The sequence below is a fragment of the Lithobates pipiens genome, unplaced genomic scaffold (assembly GCF_037356315.1).
Source record: "Lithobates pipiens isolate NorthernLeopardFrog02 unplaced genomic scaffold, aLitPip1_a1.2 Scaffold_25, whole genome shotgun sequence".
NCBI lineage: Eukaryota > Metazoa > Chordata > Amphibia > Anura > Ranidae > Lithobates > Lithobates pipiens.
The window spans coordinates 222,744,095-222,759,107 of record NW_027507787.1 but is presented as its reverse complement, the minus strand read 5'-3'; the positions used below and the strand labels follow the sequence as shown (position 1 = coordinate 222,759,107).

The window sequence follows — 15,013 nt, the reverse complement described above, 5'->3', positions numbered from 1 at the left end:
GGGTGCCTCTGTGTGTCTGTGTAAATCCAGGAAGTAAACAGGCAGCAGCTTCAGCTGCCCACAGTTAAAATGGCTGCAAAATATTTGACCAGTACAATATATACATAAAATAACCCTTTCATGACTAAGCCTATCGAGAACATTTGGTGTTTACAAGTTAAAATCCATATTTTTTGCTAGAAAATTACTTGGAACCCCCAAACATTATATATATATATATATATTTTTTTTAGCAGAGACTCTAGAGAATAAAATGGCGATTGTTGCAATATTTTATGTCACACGGTATTTGCGCAGCGGTGTTTTAAACGCCACTTTTTGGGAAGAGGGACACTTTCATGAATTTTAAAAAAACGAAACAGTAAAATTAGCCCAATTTTTTTGCATAATGTGAAAGATAATGTTACGCCGAGTAAATGGATACCAAACATGTCACACTTTATAATTGTTTTTTTTTTTTCTTATTTATTTTAAAATTAATAAATCGTTTTTTTTTAAAAAAAATAAAAAATTTTGATCACTTTTATTGCTGTCACAAGGAATGTAAACATCCCTTGTGACAGTAATAGGTGGTGACAGGTACTCTTTATGGAGGGATCGGGGGTCTAAAAGACCTCCAATCCCTCCTTTACATTTCAAAGTATTCAGATCGCCGTTTTCGGCGATTCTGAATACTGCATATATTTTTAAATCTGGTGCCATTGGCAGCCGAGTAAATGACGTCGCTTCCGTGTTTACAATTCTCTCTCTAGCCGCCAGAACCAGCGGATTGTGCATCGGTGCTCCCGATTGAACGGGAGCCCCGGTAAGAGCGACGGGAGGCGGCAGGGGGGGGGGACGTCCCCTCCCGCTCCTCCGGCATAACAGCTGAGCGGCTTTTCGCCGCATCGGTTGTTATGTCTGGAAAGCCGATCACCCGCTCTAAAAATCAGTACCTGGATGATGCCTGCAGGTGCGAGCATCATCCCGGTATAACCCCCAGAAGCCGAGTACGCACATCTGCGTACGCTCGGCGGCAAGGGGATAATATGCAAAGTGGTTGGAGGGAAGCTTCAGAATGGCAAAGATGTTTTTATTACAAATTATGTGAGCGGACTGCAGTTCCTCTTTAACTCATACCAGGGTCTAACCACCCAATGTTGCCATGGTAAGAGCCCAACAACAGGGAGGCACTGATGACATGAGCAGGTGTGACCGAAAACATCATCAGAAGAACAACCAATGACTGTGTCTATCTGTTGTCTACTCTGCCCCCTGGGCTGCAGAATAGTTGTGCAGCATGTAAACGGAGCTTACTCCGCACCCCTAGAATTTATGTCTTTGTCCTGGAAATAGTATGTGGCCCAGGAGGGAAAATAAGCTACTTCTATCGGGGATTTCACTGGCGTGATTTAACTTTTTTTGCTTTAAAATGTTCAAATTTAATGAAGCTGTGAATAAGTTTCTAATTTTAGTGATCCCATAACATGCCAACATGTGTTTACATTATCATTGGCTAATAAAAAATAAAAATAATTATTTGTTTTTAGTATATGTTTACTGATAATATGTAAAATTGATGTTCTAGGTACAATCTATGAGGGAACGTCTAATATCCAGCTGAGCACCATTGCCAAGTTTATCGATCAGGAATACTGAAGCCCAGGAATGTGTTATCTGTCTCTAGGATCTTCCGATTCCACATGATTGGTCACTTTCCAGACGCACATGAATGTCCTCACCATAATCCATGACTATTATTTTTGATAAAGCACTGACTCTTCTGCTTAGGTCCATGTCTGAGATCTTCAATGTTCTTCAAAAAAACAAAAAAAAAGAAACAATTATCAGGGAAAGACATTGCCTAATTCCAATGTCAGGAATACACTACAAACACTCGTGCCTCTTAAAAGGTCAGTCCACGCAAAATCGATATTTTGGTCACCAGACTGGTGAAAGTTAATATTTTTGCTATATTTCTCAGAGGCGCCAGTGGCAGGATCCCCCTAATGGAGTACATACTGTTACCACACCATGCATGGGAGTCTCCTCCTGCTGCATTCATTGTAATATTAATTCAGCTGGATTGCCTTCTCAGACTAGTAATGAAAGACACTAGAAGTTCTTCAGCTGTTAATGGGATTAGCATATTTATTAATCTCAGATATTGTGAGTAAAACATTTTAGGGCACCATCCGTTGTTCAGATGAAATGTTCTTTGTCCTGGTAGGTCGAGTGCAGAGATCCTTCCCACCAGAGACCTCAAAATAAGGAAAGGTGTTGGCGTATTCATCCTTCTGGTATGTCGGGAAGGACTGGATCATCATTTTGAATGGGCTGCCCTTGTTATTACTGGAGACACATGAAAGCAAAAACACTCTATGAAAGAGGGAGCTTTTTGCTTACCTGTCCATGGAGTTAAAGTGGAAGTAAACCCATCGATTTTAAACGATTTAAAAAAATGGCATGCTGGGAATGCTAACTGCACATTGGCTGTGCTCTCAACCATACTGTCAAACCACCCAATGGCTGGTGTCATAACGGATCACATGTGCAGCACCGTGGCAGCTGAAGATTAAACAGAGGCAAAGATGGCAGCTTCCGTGGATGAAAATTATAGGGGAGTTTACTTCCACTTTAAAGCAGAAATAAATTCTGCATTGTGATATGTGGGCCTTTGCCACAATCTGTAAGTATGTGCACATACACACAACATACTTGCAGATTATGACACACTTGATTCTCAAAGTGTTAATCCACAATTGACCATGTCACTACTGTGCTTCTCCTAGACTTCTTCCAGATTCGCCATCTCAATTGGCCAACCCGGGAGGACATAACTCCCTTGCATGCCCCCCCTACACCCAATGCATGCTGAGATTGCATACAGAGTTGTACATGCACGGCTTAGTGTGCAAATACAAGAACATTGCTGGCAGGCAGAGAAGGAAGGATCTACAAAGTCTTTTTTGCAGTAAAAGCCAATCTGCCAGCAAGTTCTGTTTAAGCGGCCTTTAAAACATTCGATCTCTCAAAGAGCATTGGGTGCTGTTAGCGGATACTTCTCGGTGTGTCCGCCTGCCCCCTTCTAGCCTGTGTGTTATTACTTTATCCGTTTATGTGGTGTCAGGGTTTGTGGGAGGAACCACAGCACCCATCAGCGGACATGTGTAAGTGTTGGAGAGAGACTCTCCACCTGCCAGACAGATAAGCATTAAGCTTTTTCTTTCTTTTGCTTTCATATTTTTCAATGGCAACAGGATCACTTTAAGTATATCTATTACTATGGGCTTACCCAATATTCCAACTACCGAGAAACCAGTGACATCACAGTGAGATGATTTATCTTCCTTCATTGAAAGATGGCCGCTTGTACTTTCTTGAATATTGCTTCACCCTTTTGCGGTTATAAGTGACAAATGCACTTTTAAGGATAAAGCCACCAATTGTCCAGTTGGTATATTAAATACATGCCTGCTTTTAAAGCCCTTTGGATGGTAAAATCCTTATCTCAGTTAGAGTCCCCCACCTTTAGTTAATAAAAGGGGGTCTCTCTGTCCCTGTTCTTTACATTACATAGAATGCAGCAAAGAAATGAGACTCCAGTAATGTATTGCAACCCTGTTGTATGACTGAGCTGGAAATTCTGTTTCCAAGAGTAGGTGAGTCTATAGCCTCCCTTCATTCCTGAACACTGGGTTTACAGTGCCACCCTACATGAGTAGGACACTAGGCAGAAAAAGAACCCTACACCGTCTATAGACAGTCCTAGCTGGTATAAACCCCCTCTCTGCTATGGGCAAGCCAGTTTGTGAAAAAGCAGTACAAAAAAAAAATTGACCCAAGAGGGGTGGATGCTGTGTTCATCAATAAACTCGGAGGAAGGGATTTTATAGTGAGTAACAAAATATCTTGTTTTCTTTTATTCATTGAGGGACACAGCCTCTCTTTATTCTTGATCACTGGGATGTCCCAAAGCAGTACCTTAAGGCCCCATTCACACCTGAGCGTTTTGTAGCTTGAAGCCTCAAGCTACAAAACGCTGGAGGGGGAAAAAAAAAATCTATTCTCAATGGAGATGGTTCACATCTCCACTCCAAGTCACCTAAAGCCGAACGCCTGAAGCTGAAACATGTTCTGGACCCTTTTTTGTCACTTGAATCGGGCAGATTTGGGTGTTTTTCTTTTAACATTGGTGAACTTTTGCCCTGCACAAAATCGCGGTAAAAAACGCAGTAAAATCGTGCGATTTTCTGCCTGAAAACGCTATGCACAGGTGTGAATGGGACGTAATGAGGGGTGGGGAACAAAATATGAGCCACCTTGAAAAATAGGCTACCACCCAAATAATATCTACTATTTGGGAAATAAGGTACATCAAACCGCAGCCTGACTGGCCTTGCCACCAGAACCAGCATCTGAAGATGCAAAAATGCCAACAGTTAAAATTTGGCAAAGACATGCACAGATGACCAAGTAGCCATCGTGCAAATGTGAGAAAAAGATACCTGAGGTTGGAACACCTAAGAGGCACTAACCGATCTGGTAGAGCGTCCCCAAATGGGGAAGGGAGGAGCCCGACTCCTGACAGAAGCCTGAACCACTGTCTCTGAGCCATCGAGAAAGGGTAGCAGAGGGGCCGCTAGCCGTTTTGTGACTTGTACAAAGACACAAAAAAAATGCGATCTCTGAAAGAAAGCTGTAGTGGACATGGATACAAGAACCACTTACAGCACATCCAAGGAGTGTAGCACAAGCTCCTTCGGGTAAAAAGGCGGTGGACAGCACAAAGCTAGAACTAAGTTCAGGTCACATGGGGGTGCCACATGAGAGACCCCATGGATAAGGGTACAATCGAGGAATGTTTGGCCAAGGGACGCTGAAAAAAGGTCAGCAAGGTCAGAGACTCGACCTTAAATGATACTCGAGCAAGCTTGTGCTCATTGCCACATTGGAGAAAAGTCAAGATCCGAAATGGCATGCAGAGGAGCACCCGTAACCTCACACCACAACATGTATAACCTTCTAAACTTGATACATTTTCAGGGAGGCACATTTATGGGCTTTAAGCCTTGAAGGAATCACTACAACTCAGCAACCCCCATCTTTCAGAACCTGACGTTCAACAGCCAACCAGCCAAAGTAACAACTCAGCCCGAGGCTAGGGAAACCGAAACCACCAGATCGGAGAGGTTCTGGCCCCTAGGGCCAGCTGAAACTGACTGCCCAAGGATAGGTGAGGTTTGCTCACTTGGAGTGGAATTCCTGCTGCAGGCCCCTCATGTGGAATTGCTCATAGAAGGTGAAGGGTGAGGAAGAAGAGGGATACCATGAGGTCCACAACTTGCAGGCAGAATCGCAGGGAAACCCACCTGCAGGACAGCAACAGCTGAATCACTGGCCAGAACTTCCAGAGCTTATGCAGCAAACAAAGCACTGTGACCTAAGCTGGGGCAAGGATCAGTCCCATATACTTCAGCCGCCTGGCCTGGGTCAGAGTAGACTTTGAGGTACAGGACCCATCCAAGTTCCTGCAGAATGCACGTATGCGCCACAATGTCCATCGGTGCAGAATGAGTCTCCAGCTTGAAGGGAGAAGATCATTGCGTTCTCGGCAAATGCCAGGACCAGAGCCAGCACCTTGATAAATACCCGAGGAGTGAAGGCCAGGCCAAAGGGAGAGCCTCAAACTGCTAAAGCATGTCCCCGACCGCAAAGTTCAACAAGCAGTGTTGCCTGGCATAGAACAGAACATTCTTGATGTCTATGGTGGCTGAGAAATCCTCCTGATGGAGAGGCCACCACCAATGGGAGGCTAGGGAAACCAAAACCACCAGACCATCTTCCAACAAGGAAGAAAGCTATGGAACCACATTATCCCAGCATGGAACTAGGTCCTTACTCCTGAAACACTAAGCAGAAGTAATTGGTTTGCCTATAGAAGAGAGGAGGATTATACCAGCTAGGACTGCCCATAGAAAGTGCTGTGTTCTTTTTCTGCCTAGTGTCCTACTTCTGTAAGTGGCTCTATAAACCCAGTTGTCAAGAATGAAGAGAGGCTGTGTCCATCAATGAACATAAGGAAAAAAGGCAATTTGTCCTATATCCCATGGCTTTAGTTTAGCACCTAAATAAATAAAATAGGACATGTTGCATTTTTTGCGCATTGCAGCATTTTCCAGCTCACTGTAAGAGTGTGTTGCAGTTTCAAAATATCACATAGCAGCAAAAGACAAAAGGGCATGCTGCAAATTCTCACAACTCATTGCAGCGCATAACACATTATGTGCTGTGCGGTGCAAGAATATTTGTTACATGATGCTGGACTGTAGCACTTCTTAATTTGTATCTATGCTGAATATGAGATTACAAAGAGAAATCCGTTTATTAATGTAGCAATCCTGTTTTCTTAATACAGAACTTTTTGTTATATGGAGGAATAAAGTAAATGTAATTGATGGAGATGTGTTTTTATGACCGTATGTGTATAGGTATTCATGTTAATAATAACGGAGTGCTTTTTAGTTGTGCTGTTGTGAAATCTGAAATTGCCCATTTCACCCAGGAAGAACCACTCTGTCTGGGGTCATGTCAGATTTCTTAAGTAAATTTGGTGCTTGTTTGACTATAGCAAATTAAATGCGCTCTCTCTCTCTTCTCCCTTCCTCTCCCCCTCTTCCTCCCCCTCTCTCTCTCTCTCCCTCTCCCTCTCCCTCCCTCCCTCTCTCTATCTCTCTTGCTCCCCCTCCCTCCCTCTATCTCTCTTGCTCCCCCCTCCCTCCCTCTATCTCTCTTGCTCCCCCCTCCCTCCCTCTATCTCTCTTGCTTCCCCCCTCCCTCCCTCTATCTCTCTTGCTCCCCCCTCCCTCCCTCTATCTCTCTTGCTTCCCCTCTCCCTCCCTCTATCTCTCTTGCTCCCCCCTCCCTCCCTCTATCTCTCTTGCTCCCCCCTCCCTTCCTCTATCTCTCTTCCTCCCCCCTCCCTCCCTCTATCTCTCTTCCTCCCCCCTCCCTCCCTCAATCTCTCTCCCTCTTCCTCCCTCTCCCTCTCTCTCCCTCTCTCTCCCTCTCTCTCTCTCCCTCTCTCTCTCTCCCTCTCTCTCCCTCTTCCTCCCTCTCTCTCTCTCCCTCTGTCTCCCTCTTCCTCCCTCTCTCTCCCTCTCTCTTCCTCCCTCTCTCTCTCTCTCTCTCTCTCTCTCTCTCTCTCTCTCTCTCTCTCTCTCCATCCCTCTCTCTCCCTCTCTCTCCCTCTTTCTCCCTCCCTCTTTCTCCCTCCCCCTCTCTCTCTCTCTCTCTCTCTCCCTCCCTCTTCCTCCCTCTCTCTCCCTCTTCCTCCCTCCCTCTCCCTCTTCCTCCCTCCCTCCCTCTCTTCCTCCCTCCCTCTCTTCCTCCCCCCTCCCTCCCTCTCTCTTCCTCCCCCCTCCCTCCCTCAATCTCTCTCCCTCTTCCCTCCCTCTCTCTCTCTCTCTCCTCTTCCTCCCTCTCTCTCCCTCTCTCTTCCTCCCTCTCTCCCTCTCTCTCTCTCTCTCTCTCTCTCTCTCTCTCTCTCTCTCTCTCCCTCCCTCTTCCTCCCTCTCTCCCTCCCTCTTCCTCCCTCTCTCTCCCTCTCTCTCCCTCTTTCTCCCTCCCTCTTTCTCCCTCCCTCTTCCTCCCTCTCCCTCCCTCTCTCTCTCTCTCTCTCTCCCTCCCTCTTCCTCCCTCTTCCTCCCTCTCTCTCCCTCTCCCTCCCTCTCTCTCCCTCTTCCTCCCTCCCTCTCTTCCTCCCTCCCTCTCTTCCTCCCTCCCTCTCTTCCTCCCTCCCTCCCTCCCTCCCTCTCTTCCTTCCTCTCTTCCTTCCTCTCTTCCTTCCTTCCTTCCTTCCTCTCTTCCTTCCTTCCTTCCTCTCTTCCTTCCTTCCTCTCTTCCTCCCTCCCTCTCTTCCTCCCTCCCTCCCTCTCTTCCTCCCTCCCTCCCTCCCTCCCTCTCTTCCTTCCTCTCTTCCTTCCTTCCTTCCTTCCTTCCTTCCTCTCTTCCTTCCTTCCTCTCTTCCTTCCTTCCTCTCTTCCTTCCTTCCTCTCTTCCTTCCTTCCTCTCTTCCTCCCTCTCTTCCTCCCTCCCTCCCTCCCTCCCTCAATCCCTCCCTCCCTCCCTCCCTCAATCCCTCCCTCCCTCCCTCAATCTCTTCCTCCCTCCCTCTCTTCCTTCCTTCCTCCCTCCCTCACTCCTTCCCTCTCTTCCTTCCTTCCTCCCTCCCTCTCCTCCCTCTCTTCCTCCCTCCCTTTCTCTGTCTGTCTGTCTTTCTTTCTTTCCTCCCTCTCTTCCCTCTTCATCTTTGAACCATTGTCACTGGAATTAAAACTGTGGATTTTCCCTCGCTTTTGAGTTGTCACTGGAATAGGGAACATCATTCAGTGGAGACAATTAATCCAAAGACAACTATCTGAGAGAATATCCCTTCCTTTTTAGAGATCTACTCTTACTTCCTGTTACATCTTGAGACAGGAAATGGATGGTTTAGTATGTAGAAATATTACTGCCACTTGGTAATTTAATGTTATCAAAAATGACCCCACTGTTCAGTCTTTTAGTTGCATTCTTTATCTAAAGTTACTGATTTGGCAACAGAACCCAAAATTCTTTTTCCTTACGGCACTCTTTTGCGCACTCAGGAGCTGGGAGACAGCATATTATGAGCATGAAATCAAGCGGTGGGCAGGAACTGTCTGCGCTCTTCCTAGCACTACCTCTCAGATACATAAAGCTAAATAATGTTTTAAGGTTAATTTTATTTTCAATTATCCCTTTTTACTGGTAATACAGAAGCAATAAAAGTCTTTAAAATTACAACGATCTTGCATATATTTTCATCTGTTTTTGTATAATGTAACAGAATTGTGCCAAAGAAGTATATCACATGAGGAAAAGGAAGATGGCAGTACAGGGAAAGTGTATATCACAAGCCTAGGCGATATATGCAAGCAGCATTCACCAGGGTATATTAACCCATTCATGACTAAGCCTATTTTTGGCATTTGGTGTGTACAAGTTAAAATACATATTTTTTTGCTAGAAAATTACTTGGAACTCCCAAACATTATATATATTTTTTAAGCAGAGACTCTAGAGCAGTGATGGCGAACCTTGACACTCCAGATGTTTTTGAACTACATTACCCATGATGCTCATGCACTCTGCAGTGTTGTTGAGCATCATGGGAAATGTAGTTCCAAAACATCTGGGGTGCCAAGGTTCATCATCACTGCTCTAGAGAATAAAACGGTGATTGTTGCAATATTTTATGTCACACGGTATTTGCGCAGCGGTGTTTTAAATGCAACTTTTTGGGAAAAGGGACACTTTCATGAATTTAAAAAAACCAAACAGTAAAATTAGCCCAATCTTTTTGCATAATGTGAAAGATAATATTACGCCGAGTAAATAGATACCAAACATGTCACACATTCTAATTGCACGCACTCGTGGAATGACGACAAACTACAGTACCTAAAAATCTCAATAGGCGATATTTTAAAACAAAATTCCGGTTACCAGGTTAGGGTTACAGAGGAGCTCTAGTGTTAGAATTATTGCTCTCGCTCTGACGATCGCGGCGATACCTCACATGTGTGATTTGAACACCGTTTACATATGCGGGCCCGACTTCCGTATGTGTTTTCTTTGCTGCGCGAGCTCGCATGGACGGCGGGCGCTTTAAAAAAAAAAAAAAAAATTCTTATTTATTTTAAAATTAATTGTTTTTTTGTTTTTTAAATTTGATCACTTTTATTGCTGTCACAAGGAATGTAAACATCCCTTGTGACAGTAATAGGTGGTGACAGGTACTCTTTATGGAGGGATCGGGGGTCTAAAAGACTCCCCACCCCTCCTTTACACTTCAAATTATTCAGATCGCCGTTTTTGCCGATTCTGAATACTGTATTTCTTTTTAAATCCGGCGCCATTGGCAGCCGAGTAAACGGGAAGTGACGTCATGACGCCGCTTCCGTGTTTACAATTAGGAGACTGGAATGAAGCCGCTTATGGCTTCATTCCAGTCCCTCCCCAGCCACTGGAAGGGGCGGATATGCGATCGGTGCTCCCGATTGAACGGGAGCACCGGTGGGAGGGGGGGACGTCCCCTCCCGCTCCTCCGTCATAACAGCCGATTAGGTCAATCGCCCGCTCTAAAAAACGGTACCGGGATGATGCCTGCAGGTGCGGGCATCGTCCCGGTATAACCCCCGGAAGCTGAGTACGCACATCTGCGTACGCTCGGAGGCAAGGGGTTAAAGGGAGCATAGTGGTGGATTGGATCCAGAGACCCCGGATTGTGTCAGTGTTGTGTAAGTTAATAAGGTCATTTATCAGTCTCTTCCATTCTGATAGACCAAGGGAAGAAGATTTATTTAATTTTTTTCCAGGTAAGGATTTTTTTTTTTTTTTTTTTGCATAAAGGTACAAGGTACACAGAAGAAGATTGTCTCATGAAGCCTGCCTAGGGGTAAGGTTTTAGGTATAGATACACTCACCATCTACTTTATTAGGTACACCTTGCTAATACCAGGTTGAACTGCCTTAAGGCTTGGTTCACACTATCTTCGGTCCGGTTCATCCCCGTTCACCGTTTCAGGTCCGATTCCAGCCCGAATTTTTGGCTGAATTCAGACCCGAAACAGACCAAAAGACGCACGAGGCTCCTGCACAAATTCTCACTGGAGCCGCAGCGGAGATATGACAACCGGCTCTATAGTGAGCCGCTCAAAATCTCCATTGTGAATTGGATTGGGTGAAACTGCATCCGATTCGCAATAGTGTGAACTCATTCTTCGGGGCATAGCTTCAACAAGGAGTTGGAAACATTCCTCAGAGCTTTTGCTCCATAGTGACATGATGGCATCACACAGTTGCTGCAGATATGTCAGCTGCACATCTACGATGCAAATATCCTGTTCCACCACATCCCAAAGGTTCTCTATTGGATGAGATGTGGTGAGTGTGGAGACCATTGGAGTACAGGGACCTCATTGTCCGGTGGTGAGATGATTGGAGCTTTGTGACATGGGGCATTATCCTGTTGGAAGGAGCCATCAGAAGGTGGGTGCACTGTAGTCATAAAGGGATGGACATGGTCAGCAACAATACTCAGGTAGGCCGTGGCATTTAATCAATGCTCAATTGCTACTAAGGGGCCCAAAATGTGCCAAGAAAATATCCCCCACACCATTACACCACCACCACCAGCCTGAACAGTTGATACAAGGCAGGATGGACGGCATGTTCCCGGGAACACTGCTCGTCACCGACGCTGGTAAACAGCCATTGGCCGGCTGTTTACGTGATCAGCTGTGATCGTTTCACAGCTGATCACTAAATGTAAACAAATCGCGGTAACAAGATGTTACCGGGTTCTCCTCCTCACACACCAATCGTGTGTGAGGAGGAGATTGTGGTAACATCTCGTTACCGCTTAAAGTCTACACACCAATCACACTGATTGCCCCCCCCCCCCCGCAATAAAGAGGACCTGTCACCACTCATCATAGTACCTGTCACTCACAGTCCATCTGAGTACCTGTCACAGTCCATCAGAGTATCCGAGTACCTGTCACAGCCCATCAGAGTATCCGAGTACCTGTCACAGCCCATCAGAGTATCCGAGTACCTGTCACAGCCCATCAGAGTATCCGAGTACCTGTCACAGCTCATCAGAGTACCCGAGTACCTGTCACAGCTCATCAGAGTACCTGTCACAATCCATATGAGTACCTGTCAAAGTTCATCTGAGTACACGATTATCTGTCAGTCCATATAAGTACCTGAGTACCTATCACCGCCCTTCAGAGTACCCGAATACCAGTCACCAGGCCTTCAGAGTACCCGAGTACCTATTTGCAGCCCATGTCTCATAGAATATACGTTGGGGTGTTTTCTTTCCAAAATGGGGTCATTTTGTGGGTAATTCCATTGTCCTGGTGCTCCTGGACCTTCAAAAATGTGATGGATAGGAATGAAATGAGATGTGTCGTTTATGCTCCTAGAACGCCTGAAGGTGCTACTTCAATGTTCGGCCTCTGTATGTGGCCAGGCTGTGTAAAAGTCCTACACATGTGGTATCGCCATACTCGGGAGGAGTATCAGAATGTGTTGTGGGGTGTAATTTTTGATATATACATGCTATGTGTTAGAAATATCTTATAAATTGACAACTTTGTGTAAAAAAAAAAAAGCGTTTTCATTTTTTTCCACATTTTCCAAAAACTTCTGCAGAAAATGAACCGTTCAAAAGACTCATTATTCCTGGTAGATTATACATTGGGGTGTTAGCTTTCCAAAATGGGATCATTTTGTGGGCAATTCCATTGTCCTGGTACTCCAGGGCCTTCAAAGGTGTAATAGGTGGTTGTGAAATGAGATGCGTCATTTTTGCTCGCAGAACGTCTGAAGGTACCACTTCAATGTTGATGTTCTGTATGTGGCCAGGCTGTGTAAAAGTCTCACACATGTGGTATCGCCATACTCAGGAAGAGTAGCAGAATGTATTTTGGGGTGCAATTTGTTGTATGCATATGCTGTGTGTGAGAAATAACCTGATAATATGACAATTTTTGTAAAAAAAAAAGGGTGATTTGGGGGATATTTGTATTTTCCTGACTTGTTAGTGTCTCAAGAAATGAGGTACACCTGATGTACTGAAGGCCTGATCAGATGTGATCAATTTTCAGTGATTGGCACCATAGTTTGTAGACTCTATAACTTTCACAAAGACCAAATAATATACACTAATTTGGGTTACACTAAGATATGTAGCAGTATAAATTTTGGCCAAAATTTATGAAGAAAAATTACTAATTAGCAAAATTTTATGACAGAAACAAAGAAAAAGGCATTTTTTTTCACAAAATTTACGTATTTTTTTTATTTATAGCACAAAAAATAAAAAAACCACTAGTGATTAAATACCACTAAAAGAAAGCTCTATTTGTGTGGGAAAAAGGGATGCAAGTTTCATATGGGTACAGTGTTGCATGACTGAGTAATTGTCATTCAAACTGTGAGAACGCTGAAAGCTGAAAATTGGTCTGGTCAGGAAGGGGGTGTAAGTGCACTGTATTGAGGTGGTTAATTCTGTGACCCCTATTCACTATGCCCTGTGAGTAGGCACTGCTGTGTCACACCTCCTTCCTTCCTAACTACAGAGAGCATACCTTTTTGGGTATGAGTCTATCAGCATGGCACATTTTGACTTGGCAATATTTGCCACTCTTCTTTGCAAAAATACTCCAATATTGCGAGGGCATCTCCTGTGCACAGCCCTCTTCAGATCACCCCACAGATTTTCAATCAGATTCAGGTCTGGGCCATTCCTAAACTTAAATCTTCTTCTGGTGAAGCCATTCCTTTGTTGATTTGGATGTATGCTTTGGGTCATTGTCATGCTGAAATATGAAGTTCCTCTTCATGTTCAGCTTTAGCCTGAAGGTCTTGTGTCAATATTGATTGGTATTTCAAACTGTTCATAATTCCCTCTACCTTGACTAAGGCCCCTGTTCCAGCTGAAGAAAAACAGCCCCGAAGCATGATCCTGCCACCACCTTGCTTCACAGTGGGTATGGTGTTCTTTTGGTGATGTGCAGTATTGTTTTTGCACCAAACATATCTTTTGGAATTATGGCCAAAAAGTTCAACCTTGGTTTCATCAAACCAGAACACTTTTTCCCCACATGCTTTTGGAAGACTTCTGATGTGTTTTTGCAAAATTTAGTCGGGCTTGGATGTTTTTTTTCATAGGAAAAGGCTTCCATCTTGCCACTCTACCCTATAGCCCAGACATATGAAGAATATGGGAGATTGTTGTCACATGTACCACACAGCCAGTACTTGCCAGATATTCCTGCAGCTCCTTTAATGTTGCTGTAGGCCTCCTGGCAGCCTCCCTGACCTTTTTTTTTCCTCATCTTTTCATAAATTTTGGAGGGACGTCCAGTTCTTGGTAATATCACTGTTGTGCCATATTTTCTCCATTAGATGATGACTGTCTTTACTGTGTTCCATGGTATATCTAATGCCTTGGAAATTCTTTTGTACCCTTCTCCTGACTGATACCTTTTAACAATGAGATCCCTCTGATGCTTTGGAAGCTCTCTGCAGACCATCATCCAAGTTGCATGAGGTCCAATGTTTCCTCTCAAATCTGAAAGTGCCACCTAGCACATATCCTCTCTCCCCCCCCCCCCCCTCCAAATCACTCCAAACTTTGTAAACTCCACCTCTTTCAACAACTTGTAAACTTCATCCGCCCCCTTCTCCATGTCCCCCTCCTCTGCAAATCTCATGTATTTATTACGGACCTCAGATCAGAATGGTGTGCCTCCTCTACTTGTCTGTGTCCCGGAAAACATCACAGCAAGAGGAGGGGGTGGGTTCAGTACACTCTGCTCTGAGTCAGAGGCAGCTGCTGGGGAGAGATGCCGGCTGTCATAGAAAGTTTTGCCTGTGGCGTGCGGGACCCTAGTCCAGTGTTTTTCAACCTTCTTTCAGTCAAGGCACCCTTTAGAACTGTGCACAATCCTGGGGCACACAGTCTAATGCCGCGTACACACGACCGGACTTTTCAACAGACTAGGTCCGCCGGAATGAATCCGTCGGCTATTACGATCGTGTATGGGCTCCTTTCCCAAAAGTCCGATGGGCCTAGAAATAAAACATGTTTCAAATCTTTCCACGTCATCACGTTCGAATCCGTCGGACTTTGATGTGCTTGTGTGTAGACAAGTCCGTTCGTTTGGAAAGCTAGTCAGGGCTCCGCCGAAAGTCAGTCGGGAAGACCGTCGGACCTAGTCCGTTGAAAAGTCCAGTCGTGTGTACGCAGTATAAGGGCTCATGCACACAAGGAGGTGGGTGAGAGCGAGGAATGTGTAGTCCTTAGAAATTGAAAACGGCATAGGATAAGTTGAAAAGCATTCAGGGAGTCCAGGAAGTTGTGCATAGATACAGATAGCATACAGTGCACATAGCGCTTCACTTTTTCCACATTTTGTTATGTTACAGCCTTATT

At 44.9% G+C, this 15,013-nt stretch overlaps 1 protein-coding gene across 1 annotated transcript in view; it reads left to right on the top strand.

The window, feature by feature from the left end:
• Positions 1-6,437, top strand: part of ACADSB (acyl-CoA dehydrogenase short/branched chain) — a 69,650-nt gene extending 63,213 nt beyond the window's left edge. The window contains exon 11 of the mRNA XM_077455581.1: positions 1,568-6,437. Coding sequence (XP_077311707.1) covers positions 1,568-1,638 — 71 coding nt within the window. The 3' untranslated portion in view covers positions 1,639-6,437. The remainder of the gene's footprint in view (positions 1-1,567) is intronic.
• Positions 6,438-15,013: the final 8,576 nt, after the last annotated feature.